This window comes from Passer montanus, unplaced genomic scaffold (genome assembly GCF_014805655.1).
Source record: "Passer montanus isolate IOZ18808 unplaced genomic scaffold, ASM1480565v1 scaffold43, whole genome shotgun sequence".
Taxonomy (NCBI): Eukaryota; Metazoa; Chordata; class Aves; order Passeriformes; family Passeridae; genus Passer; species Passer montanus.
The window spans coordinates 5,397,776-5,419,167 of record NW_024369151.1 but is presented as its reverse complement, the minus strand read 5'-3'; the positions used below and the strand labels follow the sequence as shown (position 1 = coordinate 5,419,167).

Sequence of the window (21,392 nt, the reverse complement as noted above, 5' to 3'; positions counted from 1 at the left end):
ATCACTCCTGAAAGCAGTCAGGGTAAAAAATTAATCTGAATCCAGAAATTGTATTAAATGCTAACCGAGAGCCACCTCTCAGGCTTGTCAGCAGTCTGTACAGAAAACATTTATGAAAGCTCAGTGAAAACATCACTGTCAGGGCAGGTGCTTAATAAAGAATTCATTCTTCTCCTTTTCTGGACAAATTTCAAGGTGGTCTATGCAAAAGAAATGCCTCTAGTCAGTGCCCCTCTGAATAAGTTTATTCAGAAAGCAAATTTGTAACACATTTGAGTCACCTGTGAACAGACCACAGACCTCCTTCACTGGTCTTGTTTTCTTCACAGTTCTAGAGTAAACACCCAATAGCTATTTATTCCTTTTACAGTAATACTCTGTCTTAAATCACAGCCCTTCCCCTTTTAGTTATGATACAGATTTATGAATGGCCTGAGCAGCTGCAAACACTGAAAGGCTTAGTCTCTCTTCAAGGAATATACAGTATTTTACACAGATACAGAATGTACATACCCCATGCTCTGGGGAGCCCAATCACTTGTGCTGAGGAGAGACTGACATCACTTGTGCCATTTAAATGAAAGGAGTTCAGAAACCAGCTTCCCCTGGGGACTCACAGGAAAGCACTGATGGCTCACACAGCACAATCTCTGCTGCTGAACAGACACAAATCTGTGTTCCTGTGCTTCTGCCTTCTATCTCGGCAGGTAACAGGGTGGAACAGCAGCCCAAACTCCTGTGTTTGATTACATAGCTGCAATGATCAGGTCCATTTATCCTCCCCTGTGGTTTCCCTCAAAACTCCACTGTTGACACCACCCATCCTAAGAACAGGCAGTTCTTGCCTGAAGGCAGATTCAGTTGCAGGATATCCACATGCAGTTCACATCTCATAAACTTCCACACCCAGCTTTGTTTTGCTGCTGTTCCAAGGAATGCTCTCCTCCCTCCATGTTCTATTTTCTCCCTAGAATCAGGGCTATGGCTTCAAGGCAGGGCCATGACACTTGCTGCTGTCTGTCCCAGGACCTTAAACATGGGCCATGGGCTCTGGGTTTCCACTCATCTCCTGTAATCCTTACCAAAATGGGAGAAGAGGAAAGTTCAGGGATGGAGAACTAGAGCCCCTAAAGTCCAGAAATTCAAAACGAAGCATGTTTATTAAGTGGTTTCCTTTTACTTAATTTCTCCCATTTCTTAAAATAAATAAAACCTTCAGACACATACAAGTGAAACACATCATCCTTCAAAGTGCAGTTACATTTCCACCCCACTCCCAAGAATCACATAAAGCTTTGTCAAGTAACCAAAAGACCCCTCAAGGCTCCCCTCGGTCCCTTCCCCTGGCATTGAGAACAGACAGGGCTGAGCTGCCTGCTGGGGGCTGATCTTCTGAAATACAGCTGCAAGAGGCAGGGCTGCAGCAGCAAGGGGGAGTTTAGGATACGTAGTATGAAAACAAACCCAACCTGCTGAGAGTCCAAAGAGTCCATCACCAGAACAGTTAGTTACTCTGGGAGCCCTGGAAGAACTGGGCTGATGACAGGCATGAGTGATGGATCAGAACCGTGTGAAGCTCCTGTGGCAGCAGACTCTAGGACAAGGGATTAAGTCATTTTGCCAAAAGTCATGGACTCCCTTTGCCCCCAGTCTGGGCCTGGCCTAGGTGATGTGGCAGCACCAGCTGCCTCCCAGGATGAGTTAAGAGTCTGCCTGTAGTCCACACCGAGTAAGAGAAAAGAGAAAGAGAAGATGAGGTCTGATGCTTGAGATCCATCTGATACAATCTCTCTTTACTGATGTCTTTAGGAACTGTTCTCACCAAGGGCACTGAGCAGAGGTATGGGCACGTACAAGTCCATCAAGTCCTTTCAGGCCCACAGAAAGTTGCTGTCAGGAAGATGTAGCACCTCTTACACTACCATGATTTTGACCTCATCGTTCTCATCAGCACGGTAGAAGAAGGGAATGCATGGGTTTTCCAGCAGGGAGCCCAGCCTCTCCTGAGGGTTCTGGATTTCTCTGAGAAGCTGCATTATTTGCTTTGCCGTGGGGTCCTCTTGGTTTGGCTGAGCAGCTTTACTGTCAGCATGGGGGAAACCGGATTGATGAACAACAGCCTCTTGTTCTGCTTCATCTGACAGATTCACCTCTCGTAACCCTGCAAGGAGCACACACAGGGCAGGCAGGTAACTCCTCCCATCCACAGCCAAGGCTGAGAGCAGGGGCTGTTCCCCCTGCTCAGAGCTTGTCCTGGCTGCAGCTCACCTGCTCCGTCGGTGGCGTTCAGCTCAATGCGCCTCTCTGCTGGCAGCACACCTTCAGTCTGGCTTGCCAGCAGCTCTGGGTTCTGAGCAGCTGCTACATACTTGCTGTACCATTCATTTCTTTCCCTGACCAGGCGCATCACTAAGTCCTGCAGTTCCAGTAGTTTCATCTGCACCAAAGTAAAGGAAAGCCCATGAAACATGCATGCAAACACACTGCTGCAGTTTGCAGTCCTATTCCTGTCACACAATTAGGAAATGAACACACAAATGTTTGTGCTCCCCAGGCCCACCCTGCTTGGAGTAGTGCCACAGAAAAGAGTCCTTGCCTTCATCTCCTCCTTGTCCTGAGCCAACCTGCTGATATACTCCTCTTTCTCCTGGTGCCGCTGTTTGAGGATAGCCCTTTGACTCTGGTACAGTGCAATGTACTCCCCTGGAACACAAGAGAAGCCTCAGGAGTGTCTGCAAGATTGGGGTACAAGCCCCATAGTGAGGTACGAGGCACAAGGACCCAGGAAATCCAACCCTGGAGTGGAGACCTAGCCCAGTTAGGCAGCAGTAGGAGACAGGGAAGCCTTGGTACTTTGAGAGCTCCAGCTCCAAAAGCTGTTGGGGACCTTCTGTTCCCACATAAACAAGGCACTGAGCAAGCTCCAGCCTGTGCTGAACGTACCAATGGTGTCGGTCTCCCCGGACAGCTGGATGCAGCGGTGCTCCAGCTCCTCCAGCCGCTCCTGCAGGTCGGCCTTCTCCCGCATCAGCTCTGTGAAACGCAGCTGCACACACGTGGGGTCAGTCACCTGGGCTGCTCACACACACACAACGCCTGTGCTAAACATAACACCCCCCTGGCACTGGTCTGAGCCTGGGGAACAAATCCTGCTCCTTTACAACCAAGCAGTGAGCAAGTCTTTAGGATGGAGCATCTTTTTATGGAACATCTGCTGCTTATTCCCCTACAATCTGTGTTGTGTTGTGTTTGTCTGACACTGGATCCTAGTCTGGCTGAGCAGTATAATAGGGCTGAAAAAACATCAGATGCTTTGCTTACCTGTAGCTTGTCCATGGCAGTTTTCAAAGCCTCATGAACCTCCACTGGAACAGTATCCATAAAGGAGCCTGGAAGGGATGTGTGCCATTTACAGTTTCTCCTGGGGCAGGGTGCACTCACAGACCCAAAGGTCTGTGCCATGGCCAGCTGGCCCAGCATGTCATGGTCACGCTGTCCCCAGACTGTACTGAGACTTTACCTCCATCCAGCGTGACGTGATGTTGCTGCTCCTGCCTAAGAGCTGTGATTTGCTGCAGGAGGGTTCTGCACTGCTGCTTCTGAGCTGCCAGCTGCTTCCTCAGATCTTCTCGCTCCTGCTCCACTTGGGACATGGCAGAGGTCACGAAAGTGACCTAAGAAGAATTTCAGAGTGTAGACATTAGTGCTTCCCCTGCATTCAGCAGGATCTATGGTGCATCTCAGGACAGAATAACAGTTTACCCCATTTTATTTATGGGTGTGAAACCAAAGAACTGTGTGACTGCCCTGGAACTAAGCCAGGGAGCAGCTACTGCCTCTTCTCATTCCCAATTAGTGCAGGTTAAAAACTGGATCCCTTGAGAGCTATTTGACTGCAGTATTATGACTGTACTTGCAGATAAATCTTGTAGATATTTGACACCATTTCCAAATTGCCTTTCAAACTAAAAAGAACATCATCATCAAAGCCCCATTAAAGAGCTGCTCTGCCAGCTGAGTTGTCATTATAAGGAAACCACTGCCAGACTTCCAGCCTGTTTTGCAAGGATGCTGCAGCAGTCTTGGCTTTGCTGCTATGCACAAGGAACTGTTGCATTTCCCTCATGACTGCACTCAGCTGGTAGGACAACAGCTGATAAACCTCTCTGCAATTTAACTGGTTTCCTTTTCTAGATATTTGTTTAGAACTAAAATCAAAGGCTTTTCTACCCATTTAAGACTCACCATTTCTTCATGGCTTTCAAACTTCTCTGGGATCACAAGAGAAGGTTTTTGGACTTCTTCAGTCATTGCTTCATCGCCTTCTGTAAAAGAAGGAAGGTGAACAAGGAGGCAATGCTGCAGAGACCCCAGCTCTGCCTCCTCACTGATGCAGCCACTCACCCTCCAACTGGTGCAAAATCCTGCCATCCATTTCTGCTGCCAACTGACTGATCTGGGCCTGCAGCTCTTTGTTTTCCTTGGCTACGGCTTCTAGACTTTCCTGCAAGAGAGAAGCAGAGGATCACAAAAACCTGCACAAGCCAGACTGCAAACAGTCATTTCATCTTCAGGCAGTAGCACCACACACACAAACACACAAGCAGTACTTTGCTCCAAACAGGTACAACTCATCTGTAGGGCGCGGGGTAATTACAGCATCACAGCCCAGGGTGGAAGGGACCGACCAAATCTCTCCCTTACTGATTACCTCCCATCTTTCCACTTGTCCTTTTTACTGTTACCTTTGTCTGCTGCAGCTCTTTGAGGTGCATTTCCACTGTCACCTTCCCCTGGACCTCCTCGTGCTGCAGGCGATCCATGAGCTGTGTCTGCAGCAGGAACTGCTTGTGCAGTTCGTCCTTCTCGGCAGCCAGCTGCTGGAAGGCCAGGGTGTACTGCTGCAGGTGGCTGTAGCACTGGTCCCGCTGCTCCTGCAGCCCACGGGCCTCCTGTGTCTTCAGCTCCAGCTGAGAGAACAAAGTCAAACCACCACATCAAACCCTTTCTGCCTGAAAAGCTGTGACATGATCCAAACTGTCAACATTGCCCCAAAGCCACCAACCAGGCAGACAGCCACCATCTGCCCCCACATGCTGGTCCCCCACATCAGGCAGCAGATGATAGGGGAAGGCTCCCAGCTGGATCTTTGCAGTACCCACTTCCATCCTTCCATCAGTGTCTGGGAAGTTGCCAGCAGTTTGCACAATCCAGCCCTGCCATCCCTCTGCTGGTGCTCACCGTCTCCTTGAGCTCCGCCAGGTTCTCCTGCAGCTGCCCAAGCTTCTTGGCCAGCTCCTTCTTTACGTGTTGCTCTGACTGCAGGGCACTTGTAACCTCCATGTTTTCATTTGTCTGCAAGACAAACACGACTGTGTAAGGAAACTGCCCCAGCCACCATGAAACAGGGTCTCAATACACCACATTAGTTCCCAGTACAACAGGGTGCCATCCCATGTTTTTGTGGACTGAGGGCCATAAATTGACTTTTAGGGCAGTAAATAACTTAAAGAAAGGTTCAGAAGATGGGAGAAGAACAAGGAAAGAGACAGGGGAATTGGTGCTGGGACAGTGCCAAGAAGAGGCCTGGCACATCATGCAGCCTGTCAGCTCCAAAGCAGATGGGTGGTATGAATATCCCAAAGAGAGCCACAGACATTCAAAAACAAGGAGTTCAAAAAGGACTAAAGGAAAAAAATCCAACAGCTAGGCCCTGTGTCAGTCTGCTAGGGCCCCAGAAGGGAAATATTACATTGAAAGAAGCAAAGCAAGAGTAAGGATTCAGCTCTAAGAAGGGGGATAAGAATGACACCAGCAGAAGAGAATACTGTTGAGAACTTCCTCATTGGCAAATAGAAGGGAACAGGAAATGGGTATCTACAGGTAAAAGGGCAGGAGGAATACCCAGGGACATAAACAGCCTGACTGCCAGGGGATGAGAAGGAAAAGGAAACAGTTCTGGACAAAGATACTGGTTCACCTCCTAGAGCACCTGAGGGAGTAAGGAACTGGAGGGAACCTCCTGGAATGGCACTATGTATCAAAGGATGGAGCAGCCACAGTCTCAGAAGGTAAGACAAGGATAATGCTGCTGCCAGTTTTTCATATCTGCGCTACAAAAGGATGGCACCAGTGAGGGAAGCAGTGGGAAAAGGTGCACAGAAGACACCTACCAGTTTGACAAACCCATTCTGCAGCTCAGCCAGCTGCTCCTTCAGATCCCGGTTCTGGCTCAGTGCCCTGCTGATTGTGGCCTTGTCACTCTGCATGTCCTCCAGGATCTGCTGCCTGTCCACAGCCTCCTCGCTGTAGCGCTGCACGGTCTTCTCCAGCTCCAGCAGCCGCTCCTCCTGCTCCCGGTTCAGGTGGCTCAGCTGCTCGTTGTCCCGCACCTGGGCCTGGTACTGCCCCTGCAGCTCCTCCTTCTCCTGCTGCAGCCGCTGCATCTCCTCCTGCAGGCTGAGCTCGGCTGCCGTGGGCCCCGGCGGGGAGGCAGGCTCGACATCCATGGGCTTCACTGCTGAGGAAATGCAGCCAGAAGGGGCTCAGTCACAGGGAAAACGGCTGGGTGAGACATATCCCTGCTGGATACACAAAGCACACCCCAGCCCATAGGGCTCTGTGATCCTGAAGGGATCAGCAGCTGCAGCATCCAATCCTCAGTGCACAGCACTGAGAGGAACAAAGAGCAAACCTACCCCAAACCCAAGCACAGCATCCTCCTGTCTGCTGCTGACTCCCTCACAGCCCTAGCAGGAGCATCCTGCCTTCCCAAACTCCTGAGCCAGGGAGGCTGACAGTACAGTCAGGCCAGTACTACAGACATAACCAGGCTGCTGATCCATTCATTGCAGGAGTTCACTTGTTCTCCTGTTTCCCAGGAGAAAAGGGTTCTTAGGGTCACCTGTCTCCATCTGCCTTCCCAGCATCAGACCTACTGCACAGCATCTGCACAGCAGGACAGAGTTATCCAGCCCCACTTTGGAAGCCCTACCTGATGTGCTCAGCAGCTCTGTAACATTGTCTTCCAGCTCCTGAATTCTGGCCATGTGTTTCTCCTTCTCCTCTGCCATTGTGTGGACCTGCAAGGCCACACAAATGAAAATTACAGCAATGTTCATGGGGCATTTCCTGCTGCCTGTGTTTGTCCAGAGCTGGGATGCTGCCCCAGGGTTACCTGCTTGGCAAGCTGCTGCACCCGCTGCTGCCAAACGCTGCCCTCCTCCCTCAGCTTCTCCACATACTGATCTCTTTCTGCCTGCAGCTGCTGGAGTGACTCTGAGAGCTGTTCAAAACAAAAGCAAGCAACATCATATTGGCTAAAAAAATTTGGTTTAAGGGATAAAACTTGAAGAAATCAGTGTTAGTGCAAAGCTCAGACTACATTTTTCTGCCCCAAAAGTAGTTATCAAGATTTGGATCATATTTCATACAACCTCTTACCTGAGCTACCTGTGTTTCCATGCTTGCCTTCTCCTCCAGAGCCATCTGTAGCTGCTGGTTTGCATCCAGACTCCCTCCCTGGTTTGAGAACTGTTAAAAAAATCACAAAGTTAAGGCAAAATGTTAATACTCAACTCCTGCACAGCCTTTCCCCCTGAGAGTAACCTGCAACATGATCCATGTTGTAACCTTCTATAATTCTTTAAAGTGCTCCAACTCATAGTGAAGTTCAGTGTTAAAAAATAAGGGGATTAAAATCAAAAAGCTGATATTTTATAAATATCAGCTTTTTTATTTTAATCAGGCTGAAGTGGGCAGCTCCTCCCTACCAGTTTTACATTTATTATTTTTTTAATTAAGAAAATAGGATTCAATCAAACTTTGGCTCAGAAATTTTATGCATTTCCAGAGTCTGCATTATACAGCCATATCAGATGGTACAAAAGGCTGTGACCTTAAAAGTTGTCAGACATGTCAGGAATTTAAAGCCAGTGTCTGGAGCATGTCAGTGGACTGAACAGCAAGGCTGGTTCAGCTGAGGCACAGGACTTTTCCCAGAAGAGCAGCAGTTGGCTTAATTTCAAGGGTAACTTAAGACACAGTCTCTAGGAATTAAAAAAAGAGCATTTTCTTCCCTCCCAGGCTCAGGGTTAGACCAAGCTTGCTCTCTGACCTGCTAACAGCTGGCTCCATGCATTCTTTCCTCAGCTGACTTCAAGCTGCCACTGTCCAATTCACCACCTTCCACTGGTGGGTACAAACACCACCCCCACTCAGCTGGTTACTCAGTGAGACTGCAGAACTAAATAACCAAAATCCTGAACAGATACAATCAGAGTCACTGTATTTCCACATTTCACCCTCTCTCACTGTACAACAGCTTTAGCAGACTAATGTGACATTGCTTGTAAAACAATGTGTGCTTTTCAATCAATTTACAGCTCCAACACCTTAAAGAATACAAACTTTTCTGTTCCTCTGAGACCTTGCTGAAAGCTTTTTCCTAGGAGGATGTCTTGATGGGATTTCATGCTTTCCTTTAAAGCCAGGAGTTAAGTCTTGCCCCCTCTCTCAGAAGGAAGTGTGGCAGTGTCATCAGTGTCCTCCGCCCTCACCTGTTGAATCATCAGTTCAGCCATTTCCAATTTCTTCTGCAAATCTTCCACATCCAACTTCATAGCCGAGTTCTGGGACACCAGGGAGTGAACTTTCTCTGACAGCTCTGAATTCTGCTGTTTTATTTCCTCGCTACTTTTGCTAAAACAAACAAAAAATTAAAGTGGCTCTGGGTCTGCTGATGTCCAGGTCAAAGATCTACAAACCAGTGTTTCCTGGCAGCCAGAATCACAGAAACATCGCATCTAGTGACTACATTTTCTTTTTATTTAATACCAGCCTCCCAAGTCAACACCTGTGGTCTTTGCCACTTGTTGTTTTGGGGCTCTTCTGCAGAAATGAGCAGAAGGGACTTACCTTCGTTTGTACAGTTCCAGTTTCAGGTTGTCTCGCTCCTTCACTAACTCTTTATTGTGCTGGAGAAAAAGGAAATTATTGATTCATCTATAGACTTCAGCCAAACAAATAAGGTATTAAAAAAATACTTCACCTTTAACACATCAGCTAAAACAGAAAAGGTCATAACTTTGGCAAAAACTTTAAGACAGGTTTGCTTAGAACCTCCTGAATTTTCCAGGAACAAGTCTGCTCAGTCTTTTCAAATGTGATGCTCAAGTATTTCTGCAAACTTCTGGATTAAAGACAATACTGAAGTGTGTGCTTGATGGACATTTCTGGGACAAAGTGTCTCTCTTGTGTGGAGCTGCCAGACTAATGAAGTGAGGTGCCAGGTTTGAGGACACCAACTGGACCATATGATTAGTCACAGAAACTTGAATGAAGTTTGCCTTGATCATGGGGAATACAGGGCTTTTAAAGTTTAATTAACAATTAACAAAATTCATTTCTGCCTCTTCTCCAAGCAGGGACTGCAGACTTTGCAGCAGTGTAGTAATAAGCAAACAGCCAAAGGCAGAGCTGCTGGTTAAGCATAAACAGAGGTGACTTTTACCTTCTCTGACTGCTTCTGCTGCATGGAGATGGAGGACAAAGTGCGCTCCAGCTCCGAGACTCGCTGGCGAGACGAGTGTAAGCGGGCAGCAAGGCTTTCAGCTTCTCCTAGACAAGTCAGAGCACAGTCAGTCGAGGCTAGACCACAAAGAGCATTTTGGAACTGGCTGAACAGCACTTTCTACTTTGTCAACAAGCTCTTCAGGCAGCGCAGAACTAAATCAGCAGAGCTGGCTCCGCTCCTGGCTCCACAGGTGATTCACTAACAGCCCTGGGAGCACAGCTCTCTCTAACTACCTGCCTCACTTTTAGAGGGAGATGATGAAACTTCCTTTGCAGAACAATAGACAGTATGTTGTTTGGGTTTGTTGTTTTTTTTTTTTTCTATTAGAATAAACTACTCAAATGTAGTTCAGAATAAAAAGCTTGGCTAAGACCTAGATTAACATGACAGCTGTGTGGGAGGCAGGGCAGAAAAGGGAAACCAAGTTTTAAAAGAATTAGAAAGGAACGGTCTGGGGTAGTCACCAGGCCCAACAGAACTGACAAGGCTTTAGTGATGCACAAAAGAACCTCAACTGCCATGAGACCAACATGCTCCCATCTGGGGGCAGCTAGGATGACAGCAGCAGTGCCAGTGCCAAAGGCTGCTCACAGAGAGGTCAGGGAATGCTGTGAGCTGGCTGCCAACAACTGTCATGCTTGTGCCTTGACATCCACAGTCCAAGCCCAGCCCGAGCTGCAGAGACAGTCACGTACCTGACTTCTGCCGTGCAGCCTGCTGAGTGTGGCCAAGGGCTGTCTGCAGCTCAGACTTCTCAGAAACGAGAATTCCAATAGTCTGGATATGAACCTTGGGGAAAGGAAAATCAGCTCAGCACAAAACTTCTTTGCTTGCCACTGCAACATCACTGTTGCCACAAAAGGACAGTTCAGAAAAGAGCTCTTGCAGTTAAGTACAGTCTGGCTGACACTCACAGTTTTGCCAAAGGAATGGACTTCTGCCTTCCAGGATAAGGCCTATAAGTGCTCAGTAATCCACAAAACAGCAGAAGTCAGGTGATATTACTGTAAGGGAGGCTCTGCATTACCTGTAACTGCTCCCTCAGTGCTGCTTGCTCTTTAGAAAATTTCTGTTCAAACTCCTTCTTTTCCTGTAGAAACAAATAATGCCTGGTCAGCACAAACATGCAGATAGTTAACCCTTGTTTTTACATCAAACTAAAAAAGCAGGAATTAATTGGTACCATTTCTAGCATCTAAATGATGCCATTATTTTTAAAGACATGCTTAATCTTCCATTATTTGAACTACTTAATCATTTTCCCAGACCAGCAGCAACAGCACAGTGCAACCACTGCAGCACACACGTGGCAGTGTTGGAATGGAAGCTCCTGGCAAGGACCTGAACTGTCACCTCCTGCCCCCACTGCACTCCTGCAACTTGAGCATTTCAGTATTAGCTTTGGTCAAAATAAGAATGCTGCCTGTCAGGCCTAACTTGTGAAGTCAAAATATTAAACCTTATGCTACAAATAAAACTGAATCTAACACAAGACAAGATCATGCACTCTTGTGCCACAATCCATTGTGTTTTCTACTCCACAGAGAAACAGATACCTATTTCTGTACCTATCCAAAAATAGGACACACTTTACCTTCTCCAGCTGATTCACTGCTTCTTGGTTCTGCTGTTTCTATGGAAGAAAATTGATGCACCAATATTAAGAGAAAATATTCTCATACTGAAACATATTTTCACTTTGATGAAGTAGGATATATGCCCAGTTAATGAAAGGAGAATTTCCATTTCTGTAGAAGACTAGGAAGTTCATCTGAGCTATTAAAAGTAAGAGATTTGGGGCTCCCTTCACTAATACATGTAATATGTTTTTCATTATCCAGTACATTATCACAGTTCTCCTGCAATACCTGTGCTGAAACCCCTCAATGTTCCTATCTGAGCATCCAACAACTTCAGTTTAAACTTGCAATATCCCACATGTATTCAATTAGTCACAGTCAAACTGCTGTTAGGAAAATCAGCAAAAATGCTTTTAATAAAAGACAAATACCTAAATCCCAAAGCAAAAGTCCTTTGCTTTAAGTGATTCCTTAGACCTCTATCCCAGTTACCAACTGGCCAAGTCATGCAGAGCTGCACGTACGTTGGCAGGCTCCCACCAAGGTGGAATGAGACAGGGCTGAAGCCAGATGCAAGGAAAGGATAATTCTGTCCCAGCCAATTTCAGTCTTATGGGTGAAAGACTGGAGATCTGTGACTGCACAAAGTGCATCTGTAGGTGTGAAGGGGACAAAGGCTGCCCAGGCTGCCACCAAACCCTGTTTGCCCTTTGCTGCTCTTGTCCCCCTGGCAGTTTTCTCACAGATACCTCTAAGTAACTACATAATTAGTATTTTTTTCCTCTTCCCAAATGATGAATATTGCCAAGGTGTTTCTTTATTACCACTACTACCTCAGTGCATTTTGAAACATGACTGCACATGGAAAGATGATGAGGTTTTGATTTTAGCAATACCAGCACACAACCAGGAAAAGCAAGGCAAGAGCACAAATGCAGCAAAGGCCCTACAGAGTTCCAGACAAACAGAAAAGCTGGCAAACAATGAGAATCCTGGGTGGGCAATGCACTGTACCTCTGCAGCCCAACTAAAACACAAAAAGAACAGAACAAAAATAACCCAAAACCAAAAACTAAACAAAAAGAGGGAAGTCATGGGGTACACTGGGAAATGCTGAACTTGGGGGAAAAGTGTAGTTTTAGAGAAACAAAATGGGGGAAAGTATTTCACACAAGAAAGGCTCTTTTCAGTCTGGAACAGATCCACTTAGTTGCATTTTTTGCAGTGTTAAGGCTGAAGGCTGAAAAGCAGCAGCAGGAATCCATGCAAGCCACAGGACAAAGCAGTTCATTCATTGTGCCAAGAGAAGCTGAGGATATGATCAGAAAACAGCCCCAGGCTCTCTTGGACCTATTGCTCCCACTCTGCTGATATATTTAGAACAGCATCACCACCTGCAGAAACAGGTTTTCACACTGCTGCCAGCACCAGAATTCTGTATTTCAGATTCAGAGCAGGACTAGAAATAGCTGTTTTATGAGGATGCTTATCATCCAGGGACAGTGTGAGGAGATCAACAGAGCACACTTAAATGGAAACAACAAAACTCTGTTTCTGCTTCCTCAGATGAGCCACCACACTCACAAGAGGCCTTAGGCTTTGATCCTCTCACAGGTTTTCCACCCAGCCCATTCTGTTCCATGCAGAGTGCTGTTAAGCAGCCTTCCTTGTGGCACCATGAGGGAACCTTGCAGACACCCAGAGAGCGTGGAGGAGCAGCAAAGACAATGTCAGACTGGTTGGTTGGATTGTTTCTTACCAATTCCTCTATCTTTGTAACGAGCTGTTTGTTAGTTAGATTGCTGGAATCCAGGGCTACTGCCAGCTCCTGGTAACGTGTCTGACGGGCACATGCATATAGGAGAAAAAGGAAGGAGCAGAAGAGGAGGAGGGAGGGAAAAAAGCAATAATTAAAAAGGACAGAAAAATAAATCATTATCAAAATTTGATATAATCAAACTCTCCAAACAAAACAAAATCTGTGGTTTGAACAAAAGCAGCTGGGATGTCAACCTATTTTATCCGTTTCTGCTGAGGCCTCATTTTGACATAAAAGTGAATCAGGAATAAGAACTGCAGTTGCAGGGAAGCCAGATTATCCCCAGTCCCCAAACTGGGAACATCTCTAATAACTGCCTCTGACTGTGGTGATCACAACTGCCCAATTAGAGCCCCAGGTGACACTACACAGTGATGTATGTGATCTGTGCATTCAGTTAGGCCTCACTAACACCGCTGTAAGCACAGAATCCAAACAAGTGATCAACAATAGCAAATAAGAAAAATAAAAAACATGACAGACTGAGAACAACTTACTTCCATTTCCTTAATATTTGTGGAAGAAACAGCACTTTCTCCATTCACATACGATGTAGACTAGAAGTAAATCAAGTAAGTCAGTTTTAGTCCTCAAAGCAAATCACTACTAGGTAAGATCCCATTCTAAGTGTAACACTCCTTATAGCACCTGTCACTTCAAACAACCACACACAGGCACAGAAAACACTTTTCTGGCTCAGGATAGACACTGGCTGCCCCTGTGACAAGCTAATGTGGATTATTCAGACTGACATCATATTTTTTTCCAGTAAATCAAGACTACATCTTTCCATGAATACTACAATTCATTCATCCCACTCTGCTTTTCTTCCTACTGCTGAAATCTCAAATTCCTAAACGAGGATTTTTTGCTCCTCAATGTTTAAGCATCACATTGGTTAGTAGGATGGCTGCAGACATCTCTGAGATTGAAGAGTGTTTCCTTGAGCTGTCTGCTTAAAGTTCCCCATCAAACACCAAGAGAATTAATGGGACAAATGGATGAAGAGGAGTACCTGGGAAACCAGGCCATTGAGCTGCTCAGACAGCTGACGGAGACCCTCTGTTGACGAGAAAGACCTGGGAACAAAGATCTGGCAATGAAAACCTCTGCCAGAGAGCTGCCCAAATCAGCACACCATTGGGGCAGGAATAAAACCATAATTTGCTGGGATCCTGTTGCAAAGCCAACACAGACACTCACCTGTTCTCTTCCAAAGCATTTTTATGATCTTCAGCTTCATTCATCTGTGGATTAAAACATAAAAACTTGTAAGCCTGTAAAAGATGGGAGTCACTTATGAATGTGTCACTAAGACTTGATTACACCTGGGCTCAAGTTTCACAGCTCCTGTAATTAGTGCTTCCCAAAGGAAGATGAACTTAAAACCACCAACTCAGCCCTGGCTTACACATCATTCCTGAGTGGTGTGAGTCTGGAACAGAGAAATTCAAGTGTATCAGGCTTTATGTCTGCTAGCCTATTTAAGGATATCAACACTTCCTATTTAAGGATAATCAACACTTTGCTGAAAAAAAACTACAACTGAATCTTTTATTAGTAAAAGGAAATACAGACTGATTGGACTGGAGACCTGTCTTATTAAGGGTACTTTCAGCTAATGAAATAGGAGAGAAGGGGAAGGAAGGCAGCTTTGGAAGCTGCAGGGCCATGTGCATGCTAGCACTCCCTCTGCTCTCACAGACGGATGATGCCTGCATGGAGAGTGGAGAATATAGTATTTTTAACAGGGGAAAACCTGAACTAGTCATGTCACATTTATGAAGGTCACCTTTCTCCACACTAATGTGGCATCACTAACCAATGGTTCAATGGCAGTATTGATGATAAGTCACAAACCTGTGTCAGCTGCATGCTCTCAGGAGCAGGCAGAACAGAATCACAACTAGGGAGGCTGTTGCTGTTAGATAGCACAGGGACATCAGGAGCAAGCTGTTCAGCACTACGAGTGGCAACATCACTGTCAAAGTATGCCTGTCACAAAACACAGCACAGGATTACAGCCTTCATGCAAAATGAACAAACACACACAACAGCACATCACCTTGTGGCCTGCCTGTGAAAACCAGACCCATGTGAACAGTCATTAACATGTGGAAGGGAACCTGTGTTCTCCCCAGAGCAAAGAGGTGGCTGCATCAACCACAAACACTGTCCCAGAGTGTGTCCTTCCATGAAGAACCAGTGTCCCACAATCCAACTCTCTTTTTTAACACAGGGCAATAACATCACCCAAACTCTAAGCTCACACATGAGATTCACTGCAAAAGATTAACCAAAAATCAAGTAAGGGCAAAGCCAAATGTCACTGTGCTTTGAAAAGCACCACCTTTGAGGTATTCCTGGGGAAAACACAGATCACTGTATGCAAATGAAGATGGAAAAGAACAGGGGAGTGACTACTTGAAAAATGGGTTAGTCAGACTCAAGTGCTCTGTCTAAAACACGGAGAAATTTGTGGCATGCCATGACCCACCAGTTTAGAAACAGGACATTTATGAACAGGCCAGAGGGAGGGTGGATGGGAGCAGGTGCCTGTGGCCCTGCTGGAGCCATGGATCCCATGACTAGAAGAATCTAAATAGAAAAGAGAAGCGCCAAAAAACTATTTCTGGACAGCAAATTCTCATGCAGCCTCTGTGGGAGCATGGGTGGCACCTGCAGCCCCCTCTGTGAAGCCACACTGCACTGATCCATTCCATCTCCTTGCACAGCACTAGAGCCATAGAGGTCCAGCAGTGCTCTTGTGTTTTACAGCAATTTGATTGATTTCATCAGCCAGCTCTACTAAGTCATCACTTAAAAACACAACAAAACAAAAGAGATAATCTCAGCATTCAGCCCCACCAATATACTGCAGCTCTCTGCAACTCCACCTGAAGAGCTCCCTCTTACTTCAGTTACTTCCTTCTTGGCACTTCAAAGGAACCAAGAAATCTCTCTCTCTTGGCAATCCCTGTTTACCTGCTCAGTACCTCACTCACTAATCCAGCAGCAAGGTTAAAACAGCAACAGTGGAGACAGATTTAATGAAGGTAGTAAGGTGGAAGACTACAAAGGGAAAACAAGAATATTCTGAATTTCTTTTTAGCAGGAGAGGTACTGATGCTCTGAAGGAGCAATATATGTTAGGTCCTTATTAGGAAGGTCGGGAACTCCCTCACTTCTTCCAGCTAAAGGTTACTTCACCTTTATCAATCACACACTCATCAATATAAAGATCAGAGGGATAGGAAGAATTAACTCCCCAGTGCATCTCAAAATTATAATTTCTTCTGATCAGAACAGTCCTTCTGCCTAATACTTCCAAGATTCAGGAACCAGTAATGTTCCTTAACCACAAGAACTCCTTCCTCCTTTCCTCACAAGTAGCAGTTTTGTAATAAACTGTCAAAAAAAACCCAAAACTATTTGAACAATTGAATTTGTTGGAAACAAAAGCATTAGAAGCAAAACACTTATATGGAAATTATGCTTTGTGATATTCCAATAATGTAGAATAAAGTCAGTAATTCTGCTCAGCTTAGCATGTAGTAGGATCCTTTTGCTTTCACACAAAGGCTTTGACTTTGCTGGTTTTCCTCTGTTTCAGAGCCAAGAAAGCTGAAGTGAGGGAGAAGGGAGGGCTCTGCCTCACATGAGACACCAATGGCAGCAGCAGCTCAGCTGCCACTGATCAGCTTTTCTGCCCTGTTAGCATCAAGTTTCTAAACAGCATTTTCCTGACTCAGGATTTTTTACAAGACAGCAACTGGAATGAAAAATTGTTCCATCATTACATACTGCAGTTAAAGATAAGTTTTCAAATAATTCCTAAAATCCCAGGCACAACAATCCAAATATTCAGTAATAGCCAATCAGATCAAACTGTATCTCTGAGGAAAAGAGGGAAAAAAAGGGAAACAAGAATGAATAGAGCAATAAATTCTCCCTTTGCAGAACATGACTAAAGCTGTAGACACAGGTAGGCCTTCACTGCAAGGCTAAGTGTCACCTCAGCAACAGCACTGGACCACCTATCTTCATCCCATCCTCCAATGGGAAACAAGTCTCCTTTTCCAATATTTAACTTACTCTGAGCTCACAAGTATTAACTGAAAACAGTCCCCAGGACAACAGTGACACTTCAGTCTCAACACAAGTTTTCTGAGGCACAGCCAGCACCCCAAAGCTGGCAGAGTGTCTTCACATCACTTGAATTCTGCTGGTACAGAACCTACACAACACAGTCCAGTTGGTGGAAATCTGTGTGTCAGACATACTATCACACAAAAGAAAAATAAAGGAAAAAAGGATACAAAGGCAATTCAGAGGGAATTCCATTCCACCTGGCAGGTTTCATGTCATCTGTCAGGTACCCCATGTGATTACTATAGTTATATTTATTGCTGGAGACCCAAGGATATGCATTAAATATAACAATGAGCCACTTCATGACAACTACCTTGAAACAACAGGAGGGAAATAAGCTACCAAAATGATGCAAGTGAAAATGAAAAGCAGAGCTTTGGTACAACAAAACTGGAAGAACAGTCTCAGCTACAAAATTTGACTTCTCTGAGCTCCTATCACAGTTTGGGCCTTATTTTAAATAAACTAACTGTCTGGAAAAAAGTGTTTTTAAAAGGCTGTTTGTTCATGTATGCTCCTGAACACCTTTCCCTTGCTTCTTGGCATACTTCCTGCCCTTTCCTCTTCAGGATCTTGGCAATGTGAAGACGCTAAAGCCTGTACATGCCTGGCTTTGAAGTATCTGACTTCCTGCCTAAGCATATTTACAGCCCTGCTACTTGCCAGACTGTACATCACCTGTGCCAGCTTCATCGCCTGTCATAGATGGGTGGCTGGAATAACCAGCCAGTGCAGCTGTTTGCCTGGAGATGAGCACAAACATGCCCTTCAGAAACCAAGCTCAGGAAACAAAGCAATGACACTCAGAGCAGGAGAAATACAGTACAAGAATTCACTATCTCTTCCTAGTGCAGTTTTCCTCAGCTGTTATAAGTGAGTTTATTGCCTCACCCCAAATTCCTGTTTTCCTCCAAGCTCAGCTGTCTCAAGAAAGACTTTTTGACAAGGCTCACTTTTTGACGTGTTAACTTTGACACAAACCAGAAGGAAAACAAGCACTTAACAAGCAATGGTAACAAAGAGCTCCATGTTAATAAAAACAGCAACACAACTGAAGCAACTGACAATGGATATGTGAGGAGAAGGCTCCATGCCGGAGATGGAGCTCAGTGTGAGCAGAACCCGAAGCATGCAGGAGGGAGAGCGAGTCACTGCGAGGGACACGAGCACTGCCTCACCTTCCTCTTGTCCAATGAGGGTATGGCTACCCCATTGGAGCGGTTAAGGTCTGACACCAGCACCTTCAGAATGTTCTGAATCTACAGGAGGCGAAAGAAAAGGGGAAAGAGAAACAGCTGAGAAGGACAGAGAGAAAACATCAATCCAGGGCAGCCAAGGAAGCAGCCTTGTCCAGCTGGTGAGGACCACACGCCTCGCTCAGCCCAGCAGCTCTGGGCACACCCAGGGCACCGTCGGACAGACTCCAGAACTGCAGCTGCCAACTGCTGCAGCACACTTCACTCAGCACCTACACCACTCAGCTCTTACCCCAGCCCTTCCAGCTTCGGTCAGATTGTACAGAAAACCAAAGAAGAGGGAGGAGGCAAATGATTTGAGAGAAAGCATGAGGCACTCACGTTCTCTGGAGGCTGCTGGTCGTCGGTGGTGGGAGTCGCAGGTCTGCTGCCTTCTTTAGTTTTGCGTTTCTTCTTAGTTCCTGCAGTTGCTCCAGGGCTGTTCTTCTGCTGATATTCCTTCAGCTGTGAACAGAAGAAGACGAGTCTGAAGTCCAAACAGAATATGCCCTCTATAACCCCAAAAAACCCTCAAAACCTAACTGCACTGGTAAAAATACAAATCAAGTGTAAGGACAAGAGGAATGCTCTTCCATGAATTCATCAGTTTGGGGGGAAAACAGGAATCAATATAAGCCCAGAGAAGGCTAAAGTTAAGACCAAAGTGATGGATTTATGACAAGAGTTGTAAACATTCAACTTTTGTTTACAGACAATGCTGTTCCTGGGAAATTGTTTCATACCCCATAGTGCAACTAAAAAGAGGATTAAAAGTGCTGGTTTGGGGGATTTTCAGGGTTATAACTAAGAGCAATGAGGCAAAATTAATAAAGGGCAATTAATCCTACATGCAAAGTGAGAAAGCACTGCCTGACAGTTAAATCTTCCACTCCATGAAAGATTTTATGAAGGACAGTTGCAATCCCCACAGCAGACACTGCAACAACTGCGAACTAAGGGGAGAAACAATCTACAAATTATTTTTAATCGCCCAGGAAGTGCGGGTCTGATAAGATGTAACTCGAATCCCGCCAGGACTGCCGGCATTTCTGTGCAATTCCCGCACGCCCGAGCCCCAGCGCGGCGGGTCCCGGCAGATGTTTATGCAGAGAACGGCACCCCCGGCCCGCACAGCCCGGGCCGGGCACGGCGGGGCAGCGGGGATGGAGAAGGACGGAGGAGCACCCATTATTGCTAGGATTTCAAAATGGAAGCCTGAACTGCTCCAGGACACTTTCCCGTTCCTGTGACTTTGACACAGAAGCGCATCCCGCCGGGACGCAGGCAGCCGGGTCGCCACGGAGGAAAAAATACGGAGGGAAAACGGGGGAAAAAAGGAAGGCGGGGGGGAGCAGGAAGGAAGGCGGGGGGGACACGGCACCCGCACGCCAGCCCGGGCAACCCTCACAGCCCCGCAGCCTCCCAGGCCCGGCCTCGCCCCGCCGCCCGCCGAGCAGGCCCCGCTCCGGGACACCCCCGCCCCGGGACAGCCCGGGGTGACACCGCGGGACGGCCCGGCCCGCTCCGCCCCGGGACAGCCCGGTCCCCGTGTGACACCCGGCTCTGTCCCGCTGCTGTAGTGAGCCGCCAGCCCAGAGCAAATGCCGGGAGGGGCCAGCCCCGCTGCCCTCGCCTTTGCGGGCGCGTCCCGCACAGCCGCCTCGCGTTCCGCCTGCGGTGTCCGGGCGCTGGTGGCGGGGTCGCTGTGTGTGACCCCAAATCCTTTGACCTTCCAGGCGCGGCAGCACCTGAGGCTCGGGCAGCCCCGGCTCTGAGGCACGGCGCTCACAGGGACGCGGCTCCCTGCGGCGGGACGGGCCCCAGCGCTGCCCGAGCCTCCGGGCGGGACTGGGGGAGCCGGGCCCGAGGGAGCTGCGGTGGCCCGGCGGGACACAGGGACAAGCAGGGGCGTGGGCAGTGCTCACTTTGCGAAAACAACATTGCAGGGGTGCTTAAAGACTGGACGTGGCGCCCAGTGCCGTGGTCTGGTTGGCATGGTGGTGTTCGATCACAGGGCCGATCTTTCGAACCACATTGATCCAGTGATTCTGAGTGACCCCGACACCCCCTGAGTCCCCGTCCCAGCTGAGCCGCGGTGCTGAGGTGTCTCTGAAGCACCAAATGTGACCACCTCGGCTGCGGCCACGGGGGACAATTGTGTCGTGCCACACCCAATGTCACCTGCAGCCCCGCCACGCTCGAGCCCGGTAGAGGACTACAACTCCCGGCGTGCCGCTCGGCGGCACGACTACAGCTCCTAGCGTGCTCCGTGGCGGGGGAACTACAACTCCCGGCGTGCTCTGTGGCGGGGACTGCCGCTCTCCGGTGTGGCGGAGCCCTCAGCCCTGGCCGAGCGGGCCCCGCCGAGCGCGGGCCGCAGCCCGCCCCGCCACCCGCCGCGGGCCCTGCCCAGGAGGTAGGAGCCGGTTCCCCGCTGCCCTTCCCCTCCCCTCTCGGGCCGTGCCCCCGCCGAGGCGGCGGTCCCGGCCCCTGACGCGGCGCTCTGCTTTGCCAGGGTCTCGGCCGGCGGCCGGCGGAGCGGCGCGGCCGCGTTCCGGGCACCGGTGAGTGCTGCGCGGGCTGCCCCGGGAGCCGCTCCCGCGGGGCTCGGCCCGGCCCGCTCGGGAGGGATTTCCCTGGAGGGTTCCCCGGGTTCGCGCCGGCCCCGCGGTTTGCGCTGTGTCCTGCTGGGAGTTGCTCCTGAAAGGCACATTGTGGGGTTTATTTATTTTCACTTTACACTGTAGCTCTCGAAAGTGCGGTTAGATGTGGGATGGAGCAGCCTAGCGTTATGGACACTGATCCACATTTTATTTGAGCACCCCTCCCTGCCCTGGGGATGTTTTTTTTCCTTTTCTCCTGTTTTATTCAGTGGTATATACACTATTTTCCCATTCGTACTCCAGCATTGTAGCATCTTACCCAGAGCTGAGCTCCTGCTATGTGTGTTCTGTGTTCTACAGATCCCAACTCCCAAGTCCTTCCAGCCTGATGGAGCCAGTGAAGAAGCCCTGCAGTGTGAAATCAAAGAG

General features: G+C 47.8%; 1 protein-coding gene across 1 annotated transcript; it reads right to left on the bottom strand.

Annotated features, from left to right (window-relative positions):
• Positions 1-1,133: 1,133 nt before the first annotated feature.
• Positions 1,134-21,336, bottom strand: GOLGA2 (golgin A2; the record flags this gene model as incomplete). The annotated part of the gene is made up of 28 exons (XM_039720346.1): positions 1,134-2,161; positions 2,269-2,437; positions 2,597-2,703; positions 2,944-3,046; positions 3,322-3,389; positions 3,521-3,674; positions 4,246-4,325; positions 4,405-4,504; positions 4,746-4,970; positions 5,242-5,355; positions 6,174-6,517; positions 6,995-7,082; positions 7,178-7,285; positions 7,444-7,533; positions 8,559-8,700; positions 8,917-8,975; positions 9,512-9,618; positions 10,270-10,363; positions 10,602-10,664; positions 11,169-11,207; positions 12,914-12,994; positions 13,471-13,530; positions 13,989-14,052; positions 14,177-14,220; positions 14,834-14,968; positions 18,304-18,384; positions 18,703-18,825; positions 21,283-21,336. Coding segments are annotated over 28 exons (3,144 nt in total), but the record flags the coding sequence as incomplete, so codon positions are not given.
• Between the last annotated feature and the right edge of the window lie 56 nt (positions 21,337-21,392).